General features: G+C 33.2%; 2 protein-coding genes and 1 non-coding gene across 8 annotated transcripts in view; 2 read left to right on the top strand and 1 right to left on the bottom strand.

The window, feature by feature from the left end:
• LOC124454078 (focadhesin-like) overlaps positions 1-17,125 on the top strand; it is a 28,589-nt gene extending 11,464 nt beyond the window's left edge. For both annotated transcript variants that reach the window (XM_047004879.1, XM_047004878.1), the window contains exons 18-47: positions 52-102; positions 466-549; positions 775-949; positions 1,635-1,814; positions 2,254-2,372; positions 2,999-3,091; positions 3,156-3,244; positions 4,057-4,098; positions 4,690-4,912; positions 5,229-5,377; positions 6,194-6,277; positions 6,723-6,741; positions 7,597-7,667; positions 8,024-8,174; positions 8,387-8,500; positions 9,005-9,127; positions 9,289-9,363; positions 9,830-9,889; positions 10,029-10,131; positions 10,524-10,604; positions 11,093-11,215; positions 11,753-11,859; positions 11,949-12,062; positions 12,423-12,563; positions 13,043-13,120; positions 13,283-13,388; positions 13,784-13,908; positions 14,470-14,679; positions 15,586-15,652; positions 16,816-17,125. In XM_047004879.1, coding sequence (XP_046860835.1) covers positions 52-102; positions 466-549; positions 775-949; positions 1,635-1,814; positions 2,254-2,372; positions 2,999-3,091; positions 3,156-3,244; positions 4,057-4,098; positions 4,690-4,912; positions 5,229-5,377; positions 6,194-6,277; positions 6,723-6,741; positions 7,597-7,667; positions 8,024-8,174; positions 8,387-8,500; positions 9,005-9,127; positions 9,289-9,363; positions 9,830-9,889; positions 10,029-10,131; positions 10,524-10,604; positions 11,093-11,215; positions 11,753-11,859; positions 11,949-12,062; positions 12,423-12,563; positions 13,043-13,120; positions 13,283-13,388; positions 13,784-13,908; positions 14,470-14,679; positions 15,586-15,652; positions 16,816-16,886 — 3,228 coding nt within the window. In that variant the 3' untranslated portion in view covers positions 16,887-17,125. The remainder of the gene's footprint in view (positions 1-51; positions 103-465; positions 550-774; positions 950-1,634; positions 1,815-2,253; positions 2,373-2,998; positions 3,092-3,155; positions 3,245-4,056; positions 4,099-4,689; positions 4,913-5,228; positions 5,378-6,193; positions 6,278-6,722; positions 6,742-7,596; positions 7,668-8,023; positions 8,175-8,386; positions 8,501-9,004; positions 9,128-9,288; positions 9,364-9,829; positions 9,890-10,028; positions 10,132-10,523; positions 10,605-11,092; positions 11,216-11,752; positions 11,860-11,948; positions 12,063-12,422; positions 12,564-13,042; positions 13,121-13,282; positions 13,389-13,783; positions 13,909-14,469; positions 14,680-15,585; positions 15,653-16,815) is intronic.
• Trnaa-ggc lies at positions 7,356-7,429 on the bottom strand. Its single transcript has one exon. It is a non-coding gene; the product is annotated as a tRNA-Ala (tRNA).
• A 690-nt stretch (positions 17,126-17,815) lies between the features above and the next one.
• LOC124454079 (cytosolic phospholipase A2-like) overlaps positions 17,816-26,408 on the top strand; it is a 25,181-nt gene continuing 16,588 nt past the window's right edge. The window contains exons 1-8 of one of the 5 annotated variants that reach the window (XM_047004883.1): positions 17,816-17,934; positions 22,906-22,948; positions 23,231-23,312; positions 23,654-23,800; positions 25,081-25,199; positions 25,501-25,538; positions 25,799-25,934; positions 26,229-26,365. In XM_047004883.1, coding sequence (XP_046860839.1) covers positions 22,934-22,948; positions 23,231-23,312; positions 23,654-23,800; positions 25,081-25,199; positions 25,501-25,538; positions 25,799-25,934; positions 26,229-26,365 — 674 coding nt within the window. In that variant the 5' untranslated portion in view covers positions 17,816-17,934; positions 22,906-22,933. Of the gene's footprint in view, positions 17,935-19,709; positions 19,872-21,555; positions 21,763-22,384; positions 22,408-22,905; positions 22,949-23,230; positions 23,313-23,653; positions 23,801-25,080; positions 25,200-25,500; positions 25,539-25,798; positions 25,935-26,228; positions 26,366-26,408 lie in introns of those variants that run through there. The other 4 variants (XM_047004882.1, XM_047004885.1, XM_047004881.1 and 1 more) reach the window with 4 other exon arrangements.

The raw sequence follows: 26,408 nt of genomic DNA, 5'->3' as shown, positions 1-26,408 counted from the left end.
TTTTCTAACCTAGTTTATAAAGCTTGAACAACTTAATATTTCTTGTCATAGGGTTTTAAGGATTATGTACTAAAGTTTTTGTGGAAGCACGCTTTGGCTGAGGTATGATGTGCTGAAGGTATTTCTATAAACATTGATGAATTAAGGAAATACCTTGTATGAGGTCAGAGAAATAATCATACGTCACACTTTATCTAAATGCTTATTCTGTCTTTAAATGGTCTTAACAATGCTCTTACTATGAATGAGCTGCCTAAAAAGAATTGATTTTTTAAAATAAATCAGCACTTTCTTGTATTTTTATCTTTAGTTGACTATTTTGTAGAATATTGCCGTGTCAGATGCTTTAAATCAACACTTTCTTGTATTTTTATCTTTAGTTGAATATTTTGTAGAATATTGCCGTGTCAGATGCTTTAAATCAGCACTTTCTTGTATTTTTATCTTTAGTTGAATATTTTGTAGAATACTGCCGTGTCAGATGCTTCTTTCAAAGCTCTAGCCAATTTTAAATGCGAAGATTTTCTTATCAAACATCTACCTATTCAGGTTTGTAAATTGAATAATTAATAGTTTAAAAAATAATGATTTCGTTTAATAAAAATAAACGCATTTCATTGTGAGATGTTGTAGGCAAACAGTTGTGTATAGATATACATCGGCTAAAGGTGTGTGTGGGGGTGGGCTGTTGTCTTAAGGCGTTTCATGACAGATAACCTATTAATTAATGTCAATCCGCTATTAAGTTTTAAAAGACTTCAATATTTATTACAGAATCGTGTGCCAGTTATACAGTATCTAAAGGCCACACCAAAAATAGCGAAAAAAATTCGAGAAAGTCTAGAAAATAACGAGGAAATCGATTTTGAATCATATCCTATTCCTTCCTATTACTTTATTGAACTTATTGAAAAGAAAATGCTTTCTACATCATTAGAAATTTGTGAAGGTAAGAGTTCAATCAATATAACGAATGCAAGTTTTTTCGGCACTCTTCCCAATAATTATATATATTTCATAGTGACACTCAATACTGCTCGGCTGTTTAACTTGTGGCTTACTCTACCCCAACTCTAGCCGCTCAACAACGATAAACCTGCTTATGCCTTTTACATGACCGTAGAAAATGCGTTATCAATTACTTGGGTTAAATTAATTGACATGGAACGACCTGTAACAAGTTCATTTAGTGTACTTGTGTTGAACTTATGAATTGTTTAATTCTTTACTTTTCTATTCCACTTTATTCTGTAGAGAGAAAAAATTATGTAGTAGGGTTGAACTTATACATTGTTTAAAACTTTAATTTACTGAACCACTTCATTCTGTAGAGAAAAAAACATTATGTAGTTGAGTTGAACTTATGAATTCTTTAATACTTTACTTTACTGAAGCAATTTATACTGTAGAGAAAAAACATTATCACTGACAAAAGTGAAGCTAGCATTAGGCCTGCTATTTAAACTTCAGATCCTTGTTATGGTTTATATCTTTAGAAATCTATTGTTTTTAAATTGAGTGAACACATGAAAAATTTCATAGCATTACATAGCAAGTAATAGGGCTGACTTTGCCAATGATCATTGACAATGAAGAAATATTTTTTTAAAAGCCAAGGCACCATTTCATTTAAGGTTTTGAAGAATTTCTAAAGAACATTTTGGCCAATGAAGTTTCAAGAATTCCACGTGGTGTGTCGTACGACAATCAAAACGTGCCAACATTCGACAATAAAATGATGTCGTCTATTCCAGAGCTTTTAAAAAGGAAATACGACAATTGCAAACAGCCAAATCTGAAGGGTTTCCTTGCTGGTAAAATAGTATGACATATTGAGTTTTTTTACCGGAAAAAAAACGTCGTCAGCTTGTGCCCTTCTAGGGTTTGTCAAAATAATTATGGCCGCTAATTTTGGTTATTTTGAATTTCAGTAGATTGAAATCTTACAAATCATTGGCATGCTGCAGTTTATCTTGCCTAACGCTACACTCTCCACTTGTTCTCTATAGTTATGTCACTTATTCTAAAAATATTTATAAATGTTTCTTGATCAGTTTTACTGGTCTACTTATCTTAATTGAAAATTTTCTCGTTGAACCGAGAAATATACATTTTCATTTCCATTTGGCAATTTTAACAAGTCTATTTTTCATTTTGACAGTACGTACGTCAATAAAGATGATAGGGTTAAGACGCATGTCATCAAGAAGGATTAGAAGCTGGTCAATGATTTCGTTCAATGAAATTTTACAGGCTCGCTTCTTTGGACATACAACACCAGAAAAGAGAGCAGATCTGGGAGGGCAACAAGAAGTCAGGTTGTCAACGATATGAAATCATACCGTCAGATAATCAGTCATTTGATACAAGATGTATGTTTACAATAAGTTTTGATCTCGTTTTATAAAAATAATGGTTAAAGTGTATTAAGATCTTCCTGAGAACTCACGATTTTCCTAAACACTCACAACCTATATCAAAAATTTGTTACTTTACAAGAACATACGACATCGTGTTAGAATACTTTTGTCGTGCACCCGTTTGTATGATGAAAGTTTTATATTAAAGATTTAATGGTTAAAAATATAAAAAACATGTTATATGCAGAAAGTTTTCAATATAATTATCTTTGTAGCGTAGCTAGCTCGCAAATTTTGTTCGTTGAATTTCTCTAGAAATCTATTAGTTTTGCAGAGAATTAGTTAACACGGAAAATATTGCATAGCTGGACTAAGTAAGCCGACTGTTTACCTCAGTTTGAATATTTTGTCTCTGTCTGCTTTAACGATAACTGTGACTTTTCTATAAAGAAAATGGCCAGTAAGATTTTTCTTTTTGCCTTCAACGACTCCTATTTAGTGATGGTACCTTTAGGTAAATAATAGTTTGTCATTTTTTTGTCTCGACAGCGGTTGTTCACATAAAAAGAAATTTGCCTTTACAAAGATAATTGATGTCCACTATTAGAAAACTGGTTTTCTGCCTTACATTCATTTAGATTCCTATTAAATCCTCAGACTGGTTGTCAAATATTGAAATATCTCATGGTTGGACTGTTTTCATGAAAGGAGCTTTTGCTAAATTTGTTGAAGTATGATGATTGATTTTTTTTCGCGAAGTTTATCGAACCTGCATTGTGCTGTTTTCTTCTGTAGGGAAGAAAAATGGAGCTGACTTTGCAAAAAGAAAGGGAACATATAAATGAAGAAGCTTTTGTCAGTGGAATTCAAACTGCCTGGTTGTGGTCAGTTGATTTATGTAGTGTATAGTCTTTATCAGTAGAGTTCAAACTGTATGGTTGTTGTCAGTTTATTTATAGTGTGAAGTCTTTGTAAGTGGGTTTCAAACTGTATGAGTGTGATTAGTTGGTTTGTAATGCAAAGTCTTTGTCAACGAGGTTCAAACTGATTGGTTGTGATCAGTTGATTTATGTAGTGTATAGTCTTTATCAGAGGAGGTCAAACTGTATGGTTGTTGTCAGTTTATTTATAGTGTGAAGTCTTTGTAAGTGGGTTTCAAACTGTATGATTGTGATTAGTTGGTTTGTAATGCAAAGTCTTTGTCAACGAAGTTCAAACTGATTGGTTGTGATCAGTTGATTTATGTAGTGTATAGTCTTTATTAGTGGAGTTCAAACTGTATGGTTGTTGTCAGTTTATTTATAGTGTGAAGTCTTTGTAAGTGGGTTTCAAACTGTATGATTGTGATTAGTTGGTTTGTAATGCAAAGTCTTTGTCAACGAAGTTCAAACTGATTGGTTGTGATCAGTTGATTTATGTAGTGTATAGTCTTTATCAGAGGAGGTCAAACTGTATGGTTGTTGTCAGTTTATTTATAGTGTGAAGTCTTTGTAAGTGGGTTTCAAACTGTATGATTGTGATTAGTTGGTTTGTAATGCAAAGTCTTTGTCAACGAAGTTCAAACTGATTGGTTGTGATCAGTTGATTTATGTAGTGTAAAGTCTTTGTCAATAGACTTCAAACTGTATGGTTGTCGCGATAAAATACAGGAAAAACTTATGCTTGTACTTACCATAGTTTTTTTCTTTTTTTTTAGGGCACGAGATACTTTAACAGACATTCTAAAGCTTGGATCAATGTATGTGAAAGATACATTATCATTATTTTGACGTTTGAAACGTGCAAGCATTAACTATTTCTCGTGTTCTTAAGTTCATGTAGAAATAGAATATCTTCATGGTTGAATTACTTGTATTAACATCGATTCAACAATTAATTATCGTGTTGATATTCCTGAAATCATCATGACTATAATTTGATGCTTCTTTAAAACATTAAATCGTTTGTTTATTAACGTAGCTAATATGTTTCTACAGTATTTCCGATTATTCGACGACCATGATAATAAAAAAGAATTGCTTAACAGCAAGAAATGATTAGAAATGAAATAATTAGTTAACACTGTGGGGATATTTAATGGTTGACAATGTGCCAGAAACATTAGATATACGTAGGTTACACAACAAAAAATAACATCATATTTAATAATGTAGTGGATCCTTCTCTTTCGTAATTTAGTGACAGCTTTGCATCGGTTAGACATGCTGTTTTTAAATGAACCAAGCTTTGGAGTGGATTAGTTATCACTATCTAACATTGATACAAGACAAAGCCTGATGAGTTCTTTTTGAACCTGTGTGTATAATGATCATCATGGATTGTTTTTTAGAGGCAGTCATGTGATGCAAGGCAATTCTTTGCTTGCTCTGGCGGGCTTGGTTGATTCAGTGGCGTCATTCAAGAACAAGCAAACAGTCCAGGAAAACCAACTGAGTTTCAACGACAGTTATGCTTGTATGGAAACCTGGTTAACATCAATTGCCGATCGTATGCTTGTGACACTTGATGCAAATGTTCAAACCAATGGACCTCCGATGCTATGGGGTCATCAGGTATGCTGTAAAGTCATCAGGTATGCTATAGGGTCACCAGGTATGCAATGGGGTAACCAGGATGCTATGGGGTCATCGGCTATGTAGCTTTAAAGCCAGACCAGAAAAATAAAAACAGGTGCATAAAAGTAGATTGGTTCATCGCTAGTTTAAAGAAAAACTGTGAATAGGAACAAAGCATCTTTCAATTGAGTGTCTTTTTTATAAGTTGTTTGTCAAAGTGTTGAAAATCAATTAGTGGGAAAAAAACGCCGATAAGAATAATATTAAGTTGAAATAAAAGCTGTTTTGAAAATGAAATATTTTCATCATTAAGGGTTTATCGATAACGTCATCAGCCTTGCTTGCAAGAGCTTGTGCTGCTTTTGGCTTGACGCACATCATTCCATCTTTACTTGAAGCTGATTTTTGTCGTTTGCAGCAAATTGTTGATATTTTAATACGTATGGCACGTGGTAAAGTTATGTAAGTTTACGGATTAATTATTCTTTCGAAGTAATTTTTGGAATCTAATGATTTCTAATTTAAATTGAGTCAATAAATAATATAACTTTCTTCAAAATTAAGTATGCATTTCCATTAAAGTTTCATTGTCCTGAAAAACATGACACCGAGATTGAATTCATAGTCGTATTTGTAAATTGCAGTTTGCTGTGAAACTTATATTTTGATGAAATGAACCGTCTCCATTTATCGAACACTTATCTTGTCTTCTTTCATACTAATCAGAAACACGTGACTGTCAATACATTGCTAATATGAACAAATTATTTGGACTTTTTTTCGTTGAAACACTCAGCTAGCTATGTGGTTTATGCCAATTTCAATATGCTTGGTTGTTAATGCACAATTATTTTCACTGTCTTTCACCGTGCATAAATTTAACTGTGTTATTTATTGACTCTTTACTTGGCAAATTGTTTGAAAAGTTTGTACACATTTCGTCTAGTAATTGTTGCACATTGGCTACACTGCACAGACAGGGTTGATTAAACAACACTCGCTCATAGCCGCATCTGTAGAGGGTTGCAACCATGGTCTGTGACTTTCCAAAGTGCGTTGTGCTTTGCGTTGCATAAGTTTGACAAAAATTTTGGTGCACGAACATAGCACGTAGGACATCATGTTTTATTAAACTTATCTTTTACTTTGCAAACTTTTTGTACACATTGCGCTTTGTGAATTTTGCCGATCGGGTAACTACCAAGTAAAGGGTATTTGTTGCCGATCGGGTAAGCTACCAAGTAAAGAGGTAGTGATTTAACTATTTTTATATTTCAGTCCTGGTAATTCTCTGGTCATCCATAACCATTCCTTCTTGGGACTAGGTTTGATCGTGCGAAAACTTTCCAATGAAGACATAAGGTAAACAAATAATTACACTGAATGCTGCCTTTTAAAACATTCATGTTTGCGTATGCAAAGCAACTGCTCTAATATAAATTTTGTACTAAATTTTCATGGAGTTTTGCAGTATTGTCATGAGTGGCGAGAATCTAAAATACATAGTGTAAACTTTCTGGGGATGAAGGGAATTTATGTTCGTCGTGATTTAATGTAGATAGTCAATCCATTGATCGTTTTATGGGAAGTGTTTTGCACACAACAGTCAATAAAGAGTTATGTAGTGAAAAATGTCAAATTACTGGTCAAAATAAAGTGTTTTTTGAAACTTTACACTATCCTTGGATCTCTAGTTTTTTTCTTTCATTGGACAACGTTTGATGACGTTTCTGTTTTAAAATAACTTTACACTTGTCTTTTAACATTTTTTCAATTATTTGAACATATTATCCTTCTCCTTTTTTAGTTCGTCATTGGGGCAAGAGGTGAGATAATACATGTTCATTATCGTAGTTTATCATTGTTTACATTTTTTAATGTAACATTTGTTACTAAGTTGTAAAAACAATTTATGTCATGTGAACATTACCCATGCATTCTTATCACCACAGCATAAACTTGAATTTTACGTGTGCCAAGTTCATTATGAAATAAAAACAATAAAACTTGGCTTATGCAAACCTCGGAGACGTTTGTGAGAACTCTTAAGCAGGTGCAACCTTTGACCTTCGGTCTCGGGCTTGCACTGATCTGCTATCATCGACTTTTCCCAATGTTCTCCTCGGTTTGCATAAGCCTGTGCAAACACAGTAAACATCTTTTATTTCTTATTTAATGACTTATGACTATAATATTGTTGAAAACTTCTTGAAGAATATTTTAAACAACGCAGAGCAGGCTGCTACGTGTATTGTGGTGTTTTATATGTTAACTTGAGGTTTTCAAACTAAGATGACCTTGACTGATCCTGATTCTGACTTTATACGTTGATGAAATTTAAGCCAAATGTTGGAATTCATTGAATCATTTTTCTATAATGTCTTCTTCATAAGCTGATGCTGGCTCGAACCACTAGTTAAAAAAATTGAATAACAAAATGAAGTTTCAACGGGATTCGAACCCATGACCTCTGCGGTGCCGGTGCAGTGCTCTAACCAACTGAGCTATGAAACAGTCTATGAAGTTTCATCCTAGGTGTTTGGAAATATACAAGAATGGGCTGCTGTTGTTTATTTGATGTTCCCTAGATTCGCCATTGTTCATAAAAAACAAAAGATATGGCCACTCAAATTTTTGCGATTCCAAATCCTTTAACTCAATGTTTGTTCTCTTGTATATAGGGTGAAATTTTGTTGACGAAATGCTTTGAAACATTAGAAATGGCTCCTGAATTGTTTTTGCAAAATAATATGTAAGTATTTAGATATTCTGCACAGGATTATCAATGTCGCAGTGGTTTCTGAAAAACACTGAACATTGTTTTTAGTGACATTTTGGTATCTAAATATACTTTATTAAGTTGCATGGTTGGGAGCATAAATGTGTTTAGTGCTTAAAGACTTAGCTGAGTTCGAGAAACCATCTTAACATCATGCGTCAAAATGGCCACGTGTTTTGGATAGAGTAATGAAAAATATGGAAACACCAAAGTCGATGATATTTTAATTATAAGCACAGCTATCTGGTATTGACGCTTTACAAGGAAAACTTTAAACTTATGCGCATGGCTTGTACCTCAATATAATGAGTGTTTCGTGTGTCTTGTAGTGATGGTGCTATTTATGCTTTTGCTCTGGGCATTGCATCGTGTTGTGAAAATACAGCAAGTCCAGTGCATTTAGCAGCGCAACAAGCTCATTTAAAGTTGGTGAAATTATTTGAGGAAACATTTTATGATATGCAACAGGAAAATTTAAAGGTGAATGATCAATTTGTTTTCGATTTGAGTCGAGTCATGTGTGTATCACCATATTTTACTCGGCTTAATGTTTAAACATTTACAATCGTTCACATTCACATTTACATGTTTTAATATTTATATAGATATGCAGCTTACTGTCAATAACTAACATATTTTGTTGTCATGTGACTGGATAACAATACGTGTCATTTCGATCTCATATATTTTAGATATTTTCACTTGCTTTGACTGTATCATCGTCCGGTATTATCAAGAAAAGTAATCCACTCGTGACTGAGAAAGTTATTCAACTCCTAAATCAAGGCATGGAATCAGCACCAGAGGTGAATTTGTGATGTGGAAAAATTGCCTATTCTGATCGTGAGATATTTTATCATTTCTTGGTCGATTCTGTGTTCGTTTACTTGTAAATAAGCTTCAAATTTTGCTGTTACCTAACTCAATGAATGAACTCAATATTGGCGAAATTTATCACAACTCATTTGGGAATTTTTTAACTCAACTCATTGGTGAATTTTATTTTTCTATGCGTCAGTTATGCACTAGTTCTTTAGCAAAACAGAAACGCTGCTTGATGTGCTTTAAATGCACGTTTACCACAGTGTGAAGGTGAAATTCGAATTACGTAGGCCCGTATTGTTTATGACATGGTCGACATTATCAATTTATTTTTTGTGTTATATTAGGAAAAATACGTGGAACTTTACTATGGTATATATTCATAGTGTAACCATGCATTCCTTTGAATTTGATGAACTTTTGATTTTCAACTCTAAAAAGGAAAGAAAAAGTATTTTCTTTATATTTTCTTTGTCTTTGTATTTTAGAGTTTTCTTGTTGCGTTCTCACTGGGAACGACGCTTTGCTATCTGAGGAGTAACGATAGTGAAATTATCTCGTCAATTTACAATAAATGGCGCGATCTTTGGTACACTATAGCCAAAGATCAGGTATGAACTGTTGTGAATGTACTTCAACTGCCGACAAAGTCGATCCTCGTTTAAGTTAGTTGAACATGGAGTCCGATGAAGGAAAACTGATTTAATTACTTGCTGGCATAGGTGCCAAAATCTTTCGAGTTTTCACGTAATTGTTTTCTAATTTGCAATAGTCATGCTCATCATTAGCAAGAATTTCATCAATTGGTGGAATTTCAGCATTACATGGATCCGCATGGAATCACGTGGTTTGTAGTCTTGTTTGGAATCATAACTTGCCTCTCATCATTCTCTTGTTTGCTACCCAGATCAAACGATTACTTTCTTAAATGTTTCAATTACGCGTGCTCGTTCCGAAAGTTACCTCAGCGTGAGGCAGTGTGGAAAAAAAACTTAACCATTAGAAATCTATTGCCTGGAAAAAATTTCCTTCTAAAGAGTTAAATGAGCAAAACGCTAACCGAAAGCAAGTTTTTTCTTGCGCTTTTCTTTACTTTAAAAAGTGTTTGAATGCACAATTACGAACAATTCGAAACTATAAGTTGATTCTATTTGAAACTATAAATTGAAACTATAAATTGATCGTGTTTGGGTGGACTTATCCGTGTTCAATTTTTTGAAAATAAAATTACTGCGAGATTCATTTTATGTAAGAAACTTATGAGCCAGTTGCTTTTTCCGTCTCATGCCAACTTTCCACCATATATTTATTAGATTGAATGGAATATGATAGAGAAAATAAATGTTGAAGATGGGGTGAAGCTATTAAAAGAAGTAAGTAATTGTTTGCTTTGTGTCACGTGTTTCTTAATTAATTTGATACATTTGACAGGGTATAAAAATTACAGCTTTGTGTGATGATATAAAACTATTCACTAAGTTGATTGATGTTATTTTACTTCATCTGTTTTAGCTAATTGGTTTGCCTGGTGATGCTAACGTTTCTGGAAGTATTTGCTGTAACCTTGCTCGTTTATACTTCGTTTACAGGAAATCAAAATCATTGATGTCCACAAGTAGGCATATAAAGTATATTTTTGACAATTAAATGTCTTTAGTGGAAAGCACAAGATGAATTTTAACATTCATTTTAAGCATAGAAAGTTGGCTTATTTCGTCGTACGTTCATTTGTGTCATTTAACGATGTTTTTAATTTTGTTTAAAATTAATGTTTGCGTAATACAACGTCCATACTATCATTGAAATTGTTAGCGACTCGACCACAACTATTCAACGAAGTTTATAAGTCATAGCTACAGGGAGTGGGATTTGTTATAGTGCAAATGTAGTTGGATACACTTCGCTGTTGCAACATTTGGCTTGTGTGGTCAAAACAAAAGATAATCAGAGTTATTCAGTTATATGCCATAAAATTCATACGTTCGTATTTTTTTTATATGTTATCAGCTCCTTCTAACTATGAATATCTTAACGATGAATCGTCCCTAAAATACTTTTTACGTCTGTTCATTTACCTGGAGCATGAAGGTAATTTTTTGTTGTATAACTAATATTATCTTGTCGTTTTCACAGACGTTGCAGCATAATAAGCAAAGGAATAGTTTCCCGGCGCATTCTCTTAAAAAGTGTAAAATAATTATTATCACTTTTATTTTGTTGTAGTTTTATAACTATAAAAATTGATGCAGTGTTGCCCTTAGGTCATTATTTGTTTGCAAGTATTTGAATAAATCCATCTTTCTTTACTCTTTTTGTTTTCGTATCGGAAAAAAATTTCCAAACTAACATTTGGAAAAAAGTCTTCCTTTACCGTATAGTTTCTCATGTTATGACAAAACGTTTAGTAGCTTCTTGTGTTACAGAATTTTTCTCTTTCGTCCAAAGAGCTCTTCTAGAATTATTGTGTTTATTTTTTTCTTCTTCACACTGATTTTTTTCCCCCGAGATAACTGTTTTTTATGTCTTGTAATGCTATGACTGTTAACGTTATATTCTGTTTGTTTTACTTTATTTAGAAAGAAATGATTCAGAACTTGCTCTAATTTTAATGCTTCGTGTGTTGACGTATTGTCCCGACGGTCCACTTCCGCCTTTAGATTGGAAAAAAATACTAACACCACTGATAAATAAATTTACCGGTAGGCATGGGTATTTAATCAAATGTATGCAGTAACAAAGCCAGCCAGTTTTTTACTCCTTTACAAAACAAATATTTTTGTGCTGAATTGTTCGAAACACAATGAATGAAATACATTTTCAAAAGACATGAATAATTATTTTGGTGAAAAATTTACAGAACAAATATTTTTGTGCTCAATTGCTAGAAACACAATGAACGAAATACATTTCCTAAACACATGATTAATTATTTTGGTGAAAAATTATTTGGTAAAAGATCAGGCTGTCTTCAGCACTGGTGGTACATTAACCTACTTCTTTTCGAAGACGCTGTCAAACATTGACCACAAACAATCTAGTGCTCTATGAAGTGGCATTTTCTTAATCATTTAAAGCTCGTGCTGCATTTACTATTGTTTTCATTTCTTAATAACATATTATTAACTTCTCTAGGTTACGTATGTCTACATTAATCACTTTTAGAAATTCTTCACTGCACTCCAGAAAGTCAACTTTTTTCTATCGCCCTGTAATTCTTTAATTTATCTCAATCACAGGTTCATCCATACACGTTTTGAAACTGGCGTTAGAATCAAAATCAGCTCCAGCGATGACAAGTTTTCTGTCTTCTTGGCTAAATTCTTTTGTTGTTTCAAACTTTACGGTATTGCCTCTTTGAAAAAATCTTTAAATCTGTTTTAAGAATTGATGCAGTTAAAATATTATCCCTAAATGTCAATTTTTCGTTTTCAGGCTGAATGCAAAGTTTTTTTGTTTTCAAACTTACATCAACTGGCTGGCGTTTTGTCAACATACAAATTGAAGGATATTGTGGAAATAGGAATGAAATACTTCCTCCAAGAACAGGTTTTCAGTTGTATATTTTTATTTTACTTAAATGTTGGTGGTTACTAAGAATTTTCCTGGTATTGGATGGAGGCTGTTGGGCTTGTTTCTTTAATGAATTGTTGGGGCTGTTTTTAGTGAGTGGATTTTGATTTTATGCAATGATAAAGCCACAAAAGTCTGCCTATAAATAAATAAATGTAACAGACATTAATTATTTAAAAAAAAACCTGTAATTTATTAATTTTAGTTTTTATAGATAATTTAAATTTTTTTTTGTGTAATAACAAAATACAAAACAAGTTATTTAAGTCATTTAAAGTTTAGAGTTTAACGTGTTACAACATCGAGCTTTTTTTGGATTTATTCTTTCCAACTTAGATTGACTTGAATGTTGCTGAGGCCGTTTTAGTTGGGTATCATGGCATTCTACAAACTATAGTGAAAGAAAGTTCCATTGTTTGTTTGGCTGTCAAAGATGGTGTAAAAAGAATTTATGAATCTTTCCCGGGAGACCTCAAGGTATATGATACAGAATTTTGTTTAAAAAACATATGATACTTCATGTTGTTCAAAACAATCAACTGATAACAATAATCATAACATTTTTAAATACATGTTTGTGTGTAAGTAAATCTTCTAGACTTTCTCTGAAAGAAAAATGTTGTTTTAACTTTTTAATGTAGAATTCAAACTTGAAATGTTGATTTTTCACTTGCTGTATATAAATATGTCGGTAAAAAGATAATACAAATGTTCTGTCTGTGTATTTTATCGGCACTTTGTGCATTGGCATATATTTCCAGGTTTTCTTTTAGTTTTTATCCATTTTATCATTGCACTAAATCTTTGTTGTATGTTTTTCGAATAAAGTTAATTACTTAACTTAGCTTTTCTTAAGAGAATTTGCCTTATTGACTAGCTGTTGTCAACTGATCTATTTTTCGTAATTATTACTTTAGAATAAATTAAGTTTTCCTAATGTCTGTTGTATGTTTTAGGTTTTGATACCCAAATTGGCAGATTGTATCTGGCATTTTAAAAAAGAAGAAATTGGTGATTTGTTGGAGCCCACTGTGGTTAGTAGACGCGGTTTTAAGAAATTGTTTGAATTTCCTTTTTATGTTAACGAAGGTCATACATTTTTCTCCTTTGACTTCTAATTTTCTATCCTCATCGTTAGGGTTCTATGCAAAAAAATGTAGCGTTTCTTAGTGATGTGTAAATATTTAAAATTTTAGGAGACGGATATAAAAAGTGCTTTGATAAGAAGAGAGCTGATCTCGAAGAATGTAGCTTCTACGTCTGAATATGTGAAACCTTTGTTTCATCTTTTTATTGCTACAGGTAAGGCTGTCCACAATATAACGTTTGGTTTCTATGCCAATGACGCTTGGAATACTTTGCTAAATGCAGATTTGCTTTACAATATAACAAGATTAACATCAAACTTAATGAATAATATCGAACTTTATATAAAATAATATAATATTGTACAGCGGCAAACGTTTTTTAAAGGGTCTATTCCTCGCATATGCAACAGCAAATATGAATTTTGCTTTATATCTGATCCAGTAATAACTCTATAGATTTACGTTGAAATTATTTATTCCTTATTAAACGCACTTTGCAAGTTTTTCAAATTGTTACAATCTGTGTGTTTTTACAACTGTTGACATTGTTGTATTTACTCTTTGTAGTTTTGTACTCGTAAAAGCATGTCAATCACTAATTAAATGTAGGCGATCCTCGTGTAATCCTTGCTATTATGTCCTGTCTGTCTCGACGTCAAATGAAAAATGACGTCACTGAGGAATTGGTCTTGTACTGTTTGGCCAAACTGGAGACTACCAGTTCTGACGATCCGGTATGATTTGATGCTTTTTCTGTCATCGTTTTTTTGTTTGCACTTCAGCCACATTTTGTGGTCTTTTATAAAAGAACTGGTTCGTACATGTTTTCATACATACAAAAAATCTCCATACTTGTTTTTGGAATCTGTATAAATGTTCTTTAGCGAACGGATGTTGAGCATTTCATCCGACCAATGGCTGTTGTCCTATATAAAATAATGTCATTTGTTTTGTTAATTGGTTGCCTTCTACAGGGTGTATAAAAAAAATTGAACCAATAGGAAAACGCTTCTACAGTGATCAGCTTGCAAGGTCCGAAAAGACAGTTGGTGGAATAGGTAGTTGTAATATTTTTGCAAATACTAAATGTTTTATGATTGAGAATAGTCTTCCGAGAAGATTTTTTTAATAGCTTTGAAGTCGAATTACTTATTCCACCTAAGTTTTTTGCAGATCTTAAGTCCTCGCTAATCTTTTTGTGGACATTTTCCTTACTGTTCAGTTTTCTTATCAAACCTGTATACTCATTCACTTTTATAGGTAATCATCTGTCTTGTGTATTCTGACTTTTTCAGGAAATTAGCGACTCTATCTTGAGTATTCTGTCTGCGCTTTCCATCGTTTCTACTGAAGATGATGTTTTAAATATTACCCTCTCCTTACATGAAGATGGTCGCCTTTTCTGTCAAAGTTGTGAGAAATGGTTCGCCTTATTGCAAAGCCTGTTCCCTTTCAGTTTTGTGTCTATGTTGTCCAAACCTTTCTGGAAAGGAAAGATAGAAAAGGTACATAAAGACAAAGACTTGTAAAGCTTCAACGGCAGTTTTGGTGATCGCATTCGGTGTCATGCATTCTGCTCTGTCCGACCGATTTAGCTAATAATCAGGGGGGCGCGGAGAGGTTTGAAAAGTGAGGGGACAAAAGAAGGTCGCACAATCGGATTGTTGTTAGGAAGTTGTTTTTAACAGTTTTATCGGGAATCGTTTGATATACAAAATTTGTTTGATTTCGTTTGTAAAGTTTATTATAGTGCGTTCAGTCTGAGATCCTGGCACGGTGCTCAGGCACGGGCACCAGTATGAACACAACATTTTGATGGTGCCCGTGTATAAGTGCCCAGGTCTGTCATCAGGAAAAGAGATAGTACGTAAGTACGGTGCTCGGGCAAGGGCACCAATGTGAACGTCGACACTTTAGTAACGTGTACAGAGAGGCACGTATTGAGCACGTGGTTTTAAAACTTGTTTACAATGAAAAACATGAAATTATAAATAGACAAAGCTAGTGGATACTACGTGTTTTGAAGGACCAGCAGATTTTTGCCCGAACCAGGATATCGTACTCCAGCATTCAGTCTAAACGTGCTATAATTGATCAATCTAACGTCAAGTTAAAAAGGAAAGTGGAACATACATGAGACATAAAATACTTCTAAACATCCATACTTATCAAATGTAAGTATTTGTTAAAGCGGATTTTTATACTTTAACATTTTGCAAAACGAGAGATTAGGGAAAAAATGGGGGCAATTGCCCCCTTGCCCCCACCCCTTCTCCGCGGCCCCTGGTGATTGATTATTTTATCATGATTCATGAAGCATTAGGGAAGAACTTTTTAATATGCTACAAAATAACAGATTTTTCGATGTGGCTTTTAGTCAGCGTCAATTTGTTTTGCTCTTTCTATTGTAGATAACAAAAATATTGTTGACTCGACGTGATGTTTTAAAAGGCAAAGAATCATCTAGATTATTGCATGGTAAAGTTACTTTTATTTTTACATTGTCTGTTAATTTTATCAATTAACTAGTCTGAGTTTGACTTGTTAAATCTATAAGTTTGAACATCACGGTGTTTAAAATTTTCATGTCTAATGATCAAAATTAAGATAGTCGGGCCTCTCTACAGCAATTATTTATAACAAATATTTATGTAAGGAAGCATATATTTTATTTATTTATTTATTTAGCGAATATTTTCACAAGATAGTCACTTCAGATATTTGTAAAATATTAAAAATCTGTCCTCAATGTGAGTCCTGCTGAATAAAAATTTTTTTAACTAAATAATCAAAATATACAAGTTTTAAAAGAAAATTTAAAGAAATTTAGAACTCAAAAAAAGAAAATATAAAATTTAACTAGTTAGAAATTATTTTGTAAAGTCTGTTAAAATGATAAAAATTTTCAGTTTTGCGAATTTGTAAAGAAAGGTCGTTGTGTAGCTCTCCTATAATAAAAGGAGCTTCTACTATATTCCAGTCGAATTTTTGGAAGTTGCAGTTGATATCCATTGTTTCTGCTTTCCACATTGTGATCACGTTTTACGAAATAGGTTGCAAAATTCAAACATACATTTCCATCCATATTTCTTCGTACAAATCTGCACGCCTTTGCTTCATTGACAGACATAGGTTTCTTTATATTTACATCATCTTGAGTAGTATTAAATGCAATGATATTCATAGCACGATCATGAAAAGATGAAAGTTTCTCCTTTCGAGACATATTGATATTCAAATACAAAATGCCACAGTATGTTAAAAATGGGTTTATCATCCCTTTGTAAATCGCTTTTGTTACCGACAGGTTGAGAAAAGGTCTAATTCTTTATAATAATTTCAATCTTCCGCAGGCTTTTTTGTATATTTTATCAAAATATGATAATATGATAAGGAAACCAAAAGTTGAAATAATTAACTGCACTATCCTATTATCACGTGGTCACGGCGATTAATTTGTAACTGTTGGCATTGCCGTATGACTTACCCAACTATTCAACAAAGCAGTGAAAAATACGTATAAGTGTTCTTTTATTTCTATCAGTTGTGCATTTTATATTGTGAATTGTTAGTTTAAAGATTTATGTCTTCGTCAGCTCGTCTTTCTGTAATATAAAATGAATATGAATTTTTTATTTTAGATTGCCTGCTTCGATTTCATATCTTCGAGGTTTGTGAAAAGCAGTCAATTTGGAATGACATTGTGAGTTAAATAAGGTGCTACGTTTCATGTTTCGTTTTCTCAATACTCCCTAAAATGACGTAGGCTGAAAAGTTAGTCACGTGATGATATGTGAGTATGCGAGAAACGCTTTGGTTAAAAAAGCTACAGAGATGAAAGACCCAATTTGTAATAAACAAAATCGTTTGTTGATCAAGCAAATGTAAAAAATTGTCTCATGCTTACTTATGTTACTCAAATCATCAATAATACTCTATACAAATGACAAACTGTAGCGGTATTCTTGAAATTGTCCGGACAAAAACTTAACTGAAGTATGCATGTTCTTCAGAGAAAGGAGCTTGTTTCCATGATATCTAATTCTTTTTCACGCTGTTCATTCGATGACAGCAGCATTAATTTGAACAAAGGTCAATGACTGCTCGAATGTCAAATAACGTTATGATGTTCAATGTTTAATCAAAAAAACGTTTTTCATTCTCTTTGAAAACGGTGCGTGACAGATTTGTAGAATTGTGAGATCATGGCGTTGAACCAACTATATGTGCAGATTTGAATGTCCATTTACACTTTATTACGTGAAGTGATAGTACATAGCGAGCATTATGCTGTCGCGCTTTTTAGAAGTGCACTACTTCGGTTGGTTTTTAGGGGGGTGTGGACGGTCTTTTCGGCTCTGGTAACAAGATTTGCACCGTCAATCATTAATCATAATGTGATGAAGTCATCTTAAAAAATAAACATGCAATTTTAAAAGAAATATTTTTATTTTAACTGAAGTATGCATGTTCTTCAGAGAAAGGAGCTTGTTTCCATGATATCTAATTCTTTTTCACGCTGTTCATTCGATGACAGCTGCATAAATTTGAACAAAGGTCAATGACTGATCGAATATCAAATAACGTTATGATATTCAATGTTTAATTAAAAAAGCGTTTTCCATTCTCTTTGGCAGTATTACACGTTAGTTAAAATCCTTAAGCTCGATTATTGTGAAAGAATTTATGTAAATGCATGTACGTAAATGTCATGCGCAGTGGATTTCAAGACAATCGCTACAAAACCGACGTTTCTAAAGGCAAGTATATTGATTGAAGGCGACAACAGCCATGTAATATCAAATTGTCTCGACTCTTGCAGACCTCAGCAGTGCTTTTTTCAGTAAAAAATCTTGAAAGGTGTTTTTATTTTTTCACTTTTAAGTGTGTACAATTGATACATCTCAATTTTCAAGAATTAAATGGATAAATGTCAAATACAAATCAACATTTGTATTTAAGTAACTAAATGAATTCATAAGTACTACACATGGTGTTAGCTTCTCCTTGATTTAGTAAGATATATATAATTGTTCATTGATATGAGAAACTCGTCTACAATGCACGTTATTTTATTTATTGGTCGTCAATGAACAGTGGCGGCGGAAGGCGTTTTGCATTGGGGGAGGGGGAAGGGGAGGGGTGAATAACAAAAAATGCCCCGGTAGGGGGGAGGGTATTTTCACCTTTGTAGTTGTAATTGTCGAAGTCACAAATAATATCATTTTTAGCTTTTCTTGCTTCCGTCTCAGACTAGTGAAAAAGTTTTTATTTTAGACTGCGCCATTTCGCCTTTGCATTTACGCCATGTTCTAATAACAAATTCGGTGCGATTTTCAAGTAAATGAAAGTCTATAGGAGAAACAAGCTTTCAAAAGGGCTGTCAGTATTTAAGAGTCCGTCTATGCCGATGATTTTCCTTTGTCAAACATTAACATATATTTCGGGACAAATTTTGAAGAAAGTAGCTCTTTCAGTGGGGTGTTTTGGGGAGGCTGCAGCCACCTTATCCCCTGTCCGCCGCCCCTGTCAATGAATTCAGCTGAAATACAACATAAAATTTATTTGTTCAGTGCCAATATTTTATAACCATGCCATATATAACTGCTAAAATTTCTCAAAATAAAAAAAATATTTTCCTGCAGAAAAGTAATGAAGAAATAGAAATGATAGAAATGATGTGATGACCGTTTTCATACTGTAGACGTGACCTAAGCTGAAAGAGCACGCGAAGACGCTTGTTCTTACTGTGCAATTTTTTTCCCTACAATACAAACGCATTATGAATCATGAGTCAGAATCGATTAATGTATTCAAATCTCACGTACTACAGTACTATAGGTACTAGACTGACAAACATCGTAGCTAAGATTTCATTTTCAGTTCACCACATAGACATTTGTTTCATCCGACACTATTCAACTTGTACTGAACTATGAAGTAGAGGACAAAGAATTCTTTTCATACATGAAATTACTTTGAGTAATTAATTTGAAATTTCGCAATCGTATTTGTTAGACAGTGAAATAAGCAAGAAGAATAGTTTACAAACTTATACTTTACGGTTTTACACAAATCGATGTAAAATTATTTATTTATGTTGAGTGTATGTTCATTGTCATAAAAACTTTTAACTCTGTTTGCGCAAGTTGAGTATGCAGACCCCAACAGACAGGCCTGAAATTTCAGCCCGGTTTCAGCTGGCTGTGCTGAAATTTCAGCCCATGCCGAGATCACTCCAAGTAAATGATGTATTCAGCCCCAAAGAATGGCTTTATCTTTGCGAATGACAGTAATTTTAATTACGCTAGACGGTTCTTTAAATTATTACTAGCTTCGTCTAAAAGATATATAACTAATAAGTTATTTTCCTTTACAATTGCTTACAGCTATAAATAAAAAACATTCACTATTTTTAATAATATGTCTGGAGACGTGACTGAAATTATCAAAAGCACAATGGATGCTTTTGTTTCTTGTGCGTGACAGCAGAACAACCTCGCAATATTTTGAATATTAAGCAAACACACTATTGTTGATCATCATTGTTGAGAAGATTGTTGTGCATTCTGATCAGTGTCGAAATTGCGATTGGAACTTGGAAGTTTGTCCGTCAATATTCTCCCAAAAAGTATGAACGTATAGAATTTGGCTTCATAGAAATTTTCGACAACTTTTTGCTATCTATCTCATAACGGTATGCTTGATATTCAAATATTTGCTGCATGATTGATAATTGTGATCGGATTGATGAAAATTATTGCGTCAATTGTCACTGTAGAAGTATGAAATACTGACTGTATCGTTACTATCGTATGCCTTGATAACAAACAAACATGGAACATTGTAACAACGCTCAAGTTTCTTGAACTTTAGATGAAGCACAAAAAAATCGGAAACTTTTTGTAAACTAAATGACAGTAGCTGATACTAAATTTTGTTATTTCTTATAATTGACAAGTTGTCACTTTTTACTTTTGCAAACGTTTGGACCAAATGTTAGCAAAAACCTTATATACTTAAGCCAAGCTAAAGGCAAAGTAAAACGAAGTAAATTTAGTAAATATATGTCGCAGCCCCCCGCAAGTTTAATTTCGTTGTGAAATCCCCACTTTGACATTTTATGATTTACGCAAGTGCAATAATTAGTTGACATACAACTACTCTGTGACAAAATCAGAACAAAAGACTATTAATGTTCACGGTGGCGATGAACCAAACAGCAACAAAACTGGAAAGAATGGCTAACTTTGTGGAAATTACGTGGCTGTGAAAATTATTTATTTATGTTGAGTGTATGTTTATTGTCATAAAAACTTTTAACTCCGTTTGCCCAAGTTGAGTATAGAGCCCTCAACTTTATTAAGATAAAAATTCTTCTGCATTTGACATTGTTGACATATTATTGTATTGATTTCAAAATATTGAAAGACAATATAATACCTTTCCTTTCCTTTTATAGAACAGAGTGTTTGTCATTCATTCACGTATAGCAATTAGCACTATATTAGAAGGTCGAAAAATAAGAGCAAATTTGAAACGATATAAGTTCAGACAAAGTGAAATTAAATTATCAATGTCATTTTCATTTAGCTGTGCTTCTTAATACGTAAACGATATTTTATTGACGTTTGATCGACAGCCCGAGAAATTGGGTTTGCTCCTTGTTGCTATTAAGGTTGCATTCATGTTGTTAGATACGTTTACATGTAATTTGTCTTTTATCTTTGCGAGTGACGGTAGTTTCAGAGACGTAACTCGAACGTTAATACTCATATATGCCGTTGTTCCCTACTGATTTAGGAATCGTTAAAACTCTGGGTGGTTTTAATGATTCCTAAATAGTTTAGGAATAAATATATACCTAGCTAGTTAATTTCTAATAAGATTCCTTGCAGCTTCAAGTAAGAACATTCATTATTGTCATTAAAAACGTATGTTATGACCTTGCATGACAGGTGATTGTAATTACGTGGCTGATTTCGTGGGATGATTTCAGCCCGTGCTAAGTTTCACTTTACATCAATAACATGAGAAAAATTCCAGCCCGGGTTGTAACTCAGACAGGCCTGAAATTTCAGCCCGGTTTCAGCTGGCTGTGCTGAAATTTCAGCCCATGCCGAGATCACTCCACGTAAATGATGTATTCAGCCCCTAAGAATGGCTTTATCTTTGAGAATGACAGTAATTTTAATTACGCTAGACGGTTCTTGAAGTTATTAATAGCTTCGTCTAAAAGATATATAACTAACTAGTAAATTTCCTTTACAATTGCTTTCAGCTATAAGTAAATAACATTCACTATTTTTAATAATATGTCTGGAGACGTGACTGAAATTATCAAAAGCACAATGGATGCTTTTTTTCTTGTGCGCGACAGCAGAACAACCTCGCAGTATGGCGAATATTAAGCAAGCACAATATTGTTGATCATCATTGTTGAGAAGATTGTTGTGCATTCTGATCGGTTTCGAAATTGCGATTGGAACTTGGAAGTTTGTCCGTCAAAATTCTCACAAAAAGTATTAACGTATAGAATTTCGCTTCATAGAAATTTTCGACAACTTTTTGCTATCTATCTCATAACGGTATGCTTGATATTCAAATATTTGCTGCATGATTGATAATTGTGATCGGATTGATGAAAATTATTGCGTCAATTGTCACTGTAGATACATGAAATACTGACTGTATCGTTACTATCGTATGCCTTGATAACAAACAAACATGGAACATTGTAACAACGCTCAAGTTTCTTGAACTTTAGATGAAGCACAAAAAAATCGGAAACTTCATGTAAACTAAATGACAGTAGCTGATACTAAATTTTGTTATTTCTTATAATTGATAAGTTGTCACTTTTTACTTTTGCAAATGTTTGGGCGAAATGTTAGCAAAAACTTTATATATTTTAGCCAAACTTAAGGCAAAGGAAAACGAAGTAAATTTAGTAAATATATGTCGCAGCCCCCCGCAGGTTTAATTTCGTTGTGAAATCCCTACTTTGACATTTTATGATTTACGCAAGTGCCATAATTAGTTGACGTACAACTACTCAGAAAGTCAGCTAACGTACAACTACTCAGTCAACTACTTGAGAGAAAATCAGAAGAAAAGACTATTAATGTTCACGGTGGCTATGAACCAAACAACAACAAAAATGGAAAGAATGGCTAACTTTGTTGACAGATCAATTTAACTTGATCTTAACTGGACTTAAATTAAACTTGAGAGTATGCATAAATTTTTCATTCTTAGTAAATCCCACAAACTTTAGCATACATATGTAGACGATTTTAAAGCTCAACGATAAAGTGTGTTTTCCTAATAACGAGAATGATCAAGATTATATGTGTTTTATGTGGATAAAACACAACCGTCCAAAATACAGGAACATCATATCTGGCATCTATTCACATTGGCTATCGTCCTCACGTCAAAGAATGCTCCTTTGCCAAACAAGGCTCCTTTGTCATGAATACTTGAGAGTCACTTACGTGAATCAATCACTTTGATGAATAATAAAACAATATCCAATGTGCCATAAAACTTCATTTTCTTTAAACAATTTATCTATAGAGTGTTGGTACTTACGCCAGTCACTAGGGGGCTCTGATTTGCACTCAATTTAGAATTGCTGCATTCACTACCTCCAAGTGAACCTAGTTATAGATTATATAATTCGATTTCTTCGTTTTTTCTTGTATGAAATTTTTGTGAATCTTTCATAGGGAAAGCTCATAAAACGCTGAAGGAATCATGGATCAAATGGAGGTGATGGTCTTTAGTTGTATTTTCGCGTAAATCTTCTAAAATAACTAAGCATGCTGCTACGTAAACAATTAATATGCCCACAACAAAAGTTTTAAAAAGAATATTGGCCAATGGGGCAGCTGAGTCGTTTGGGATAGCAGTTATAAAAATTGAAATTTAGCGAAACCAATAAAAAATTCTCAAGTTATAATAACTTTTGCTGAATCTTTTTACAACTACTACTCACTAAGTATAATGCCTTCTTAGAGCCAAAACAGCAAAGTTCCATCATTTATTTTCTAGTTCGAACAGGAAGAAGTCAAGGTGTTGACGGTGACCGTTATCAAAGCAAGTGGAGTACAAACTGGTTTGCGACTTGGGAAAGGTGAAACAATAACAAAATCTAAACTTATCTATACTGGCATTTTATTGATTTTTGGTGAACTAAGAAAGCTGACAAATGTCAAACCTATCGCATTTTGTGAAAGAAAGTCTTTCATGCAGTAGTTAAAATCCTTTAGCAGTATTTGTCATTTGTCGTTGGCACCATACCTAATGCCATGTTATATCATTAGCAGAGTTAAAGCTTTTCTGCAATACGCCGTTTTCGACCCACGATGGCAGGCAATGGCTTACATACAGCTAGTGATTACCTATTGCTAGCATAATTTAAGCATATGCATACGACGAATGTTTAATGTAAAAATTAAAAAAATTTATTTACAGGTGAAAAGTTGAAATTATATGTGAAGCTAAGAGTTCGCTCGAGTCCTAATGGAAAACAACACACAACTATGAAGAAATACGAGGTTGATCCTGTATGGAATGAAACTTTTACATTTCATTTGAATCCAGACAGAGAAAATACCTTGGGTAAAGGAAAACTGTTTTTGTATCATCGTTTCTCGTTTCGCAGAGTATAAAAACTTCATGATATTATAGAATTTTAGTGAGAAATAGCGTCGGAATGGTTTTTCTTTTTAAATGTTTATTGTTTACTATAAACCTATACGTATCATGAAAGTTTTATATCCAGTGCATGTTTACTAATATGTACGTCACTTCCGGCGCAGAGTTAACCACTTCTATCCCCAAAAGCAATTGGACTAAAACTTTCGTCATATAAAATGTATTTTAAATGTTCATAAAATCCATTTAATGATTGCCTATATCAAGGTCAGCAAATAACATGATTAAATCCATTTAATCAGTTATTTGCTGACCTTGATATAGGCATTTTAAGTACGTCATGTATGATTCGCGAACTGCGTCAGACATAAATGGCATTTTTCATTAATAGCTAAAAAATTTTCAGCCATAGATTTCATATTTTGTTTTTTAGTAAGATTTGCGCATTAAGGCTGCTTGCTATTTTAGATGTGTGAGTGAAATTGCTTGATTATTACTACTTATTACTAGAGATTTTTTGTCATGGAGGTTTTACAATGCATGTAGCTATGTCATGTTTTAGCAGTTGGGCTGCGCAAGTAGTTTAGAAGATTTTAAACATGTTGGCAATATATTTTATACCTGTTAAAATTTGATCTTTGTGCATTTCTGGAGCTCAAAGTCGGTGATCATTTGCTTCACCATGAAATTAAAAAATTAGGACGAGAGCCAAAAAGTATTTTACTCATAATCTCCTCAAAAGCAAAGCTATTTTGTCGCATTACACACAGGTGTTTCATTTTGTGTCGTGTATGCTCAAAAACATCCAATTTTAATCAAACAACAGACAAATTCCCGTTTTGTGACCTCAAAAATAACATTAGTTACCATCTTTGTTATAATGGCGGTCATGCTTTAAAGTGAAAGGTCTCCCTTAGCTTTTGCAATGAATTTTTCTTATTTTAATTTTAATTCTTTATCATGTTATGATTTGTAAGTCAAGTTAAGTTAAATTTATGTTAATCATATACATACAAGACTTGCATTATCAGTAAGCTTTCAAAAATAAAAAATATTAAACTCTCCACACAAAAGCGGATCCTAAGAGCCGTGCATGTTAAATTAATTTGGTTTTGTAATTGTTTTGAAGTACATTTAACAGCATTTCAATTACCTGTTTGGAAGAGCAGCTTTTTCCAGAACTGACTGCCTGAATTATTTATCAAAAAAAAATTCTTAACGTTCATGCAATTTTTTGTTATTAGAAGTTACAATGAAGGAGGACAATCAACTTACACAAAATACCAATATTGGGAAAGAAGAGATTCCGCTGGATACTTTACTCTTAAATGAAAGTACGAACAAAAAACTCACACTGAACAAGGTAACACGACTGTAGAATCGTGTTCTTTTTATTGAAATAATTGATATGCTGAATAGTCTTCGACATTTCATTTTTTGATTTTGCATTTCTTAGCTGAACTTATGGTATAACGCCAAAATCTTTCCGCAAATCAGTGCATCTTAGAACTAAATGATTTCCTAAAGTAAAGAGTTTTCCAATCGAGCATTGACATTTAATGTGAAAATTATTTCACACATATAAAACAAAGTGATCTTTTCTTTCCACAAATGGAGTTTGGGTGTATTGTTAAGTAGGATTTTTCAAATTTCTTTTTTCTTAGAAAACTGTCTTAGAAATATCCGTGCTTATTTCGACAAGGTTAGTAGCGAATCGCCAAACGAAGGCATTATCATAGCTGAATGCTGAAATCTCCCAACCTAACTTCGTGTTTTTTCATAGATTTACATAATATCCTATATTGAGACATTTGCATAGTCTCAAATCACTTTAAGTTAATTTCTGTGAAACACACTAACCATAACACATAAAGAAAATATGTTAGAAAAAGTTAGAGCAACGCTAACCTCACTGCATTAAGTATGCTTCGATTTTCGCAAGCTATGCTGTATATTTTTCAGTAACGCCATGGATTTGCGCATCAGTCGAGATATTTGTACTGAGGAGAAGCAGTTTCAAAATAAAAGAGTTAAAATTGTGAAGAAAAATATGTCGAAGCTTAACCTAGGAAAAAAGACACCTAAAAAAAGTAGACAGGTAATACGTCAGCTCCTAGATGCCATGCACTGAGATTTTCAAAGAGGTATCATAATAGTTTTTGATGCTGTTATTATGGAGGAAAAACTCTCATTTCAAACAAAATTCTGGACCCCTAAGATGTATATAAATCACTTTTATTTACTGAATGTATAATCCATTACTTTGAAAAAGGCTAGCTCAGTAATGCTCACTTCATTTGTAAAATGATAAGAAACTCTACTGTTGTAACATGTAAATTGACTAATATCTTCGGAAAGTACTAATTGCATTGCCTTACAATTACGCTTACAGGTGCCAGTTATTGCTATTATGGGATCTGGAGGTGGATACAGGGCCGCTTGTGGATTTTCAGGGGCAATGGTTGCACTTGAAGAGTCCGGAATTTTGGACTGTTCTACGTATATTGCTGGATTGTCAGGATCTTCGTGGTAAGACCAGCTTTCTCAAAGCCAACATCTCAAACTGAAGAAG

Source organism: Xenia sp. Carnegie-2017, unplaced genomic scaffold (genome assembly GCF_021976095.1).
Source record: "Xenia sp. Carnegie-2017 unplaced genomic scaffold, XeniaSp_v1 HiC_scaffold_3, whole genome shotgun sequence".
In the NCBI taxonomy this organism is placed as follows: Eukaryota; Metazoa; Cnidaria; class Anthozoa; order Malacalcyonacea; family Xeniidae; genus Xenia; species Xenia sp. Carnegie-2017.
This window is presented reverse-complemented; position numbering and strand designations above follow the sequence as displayed.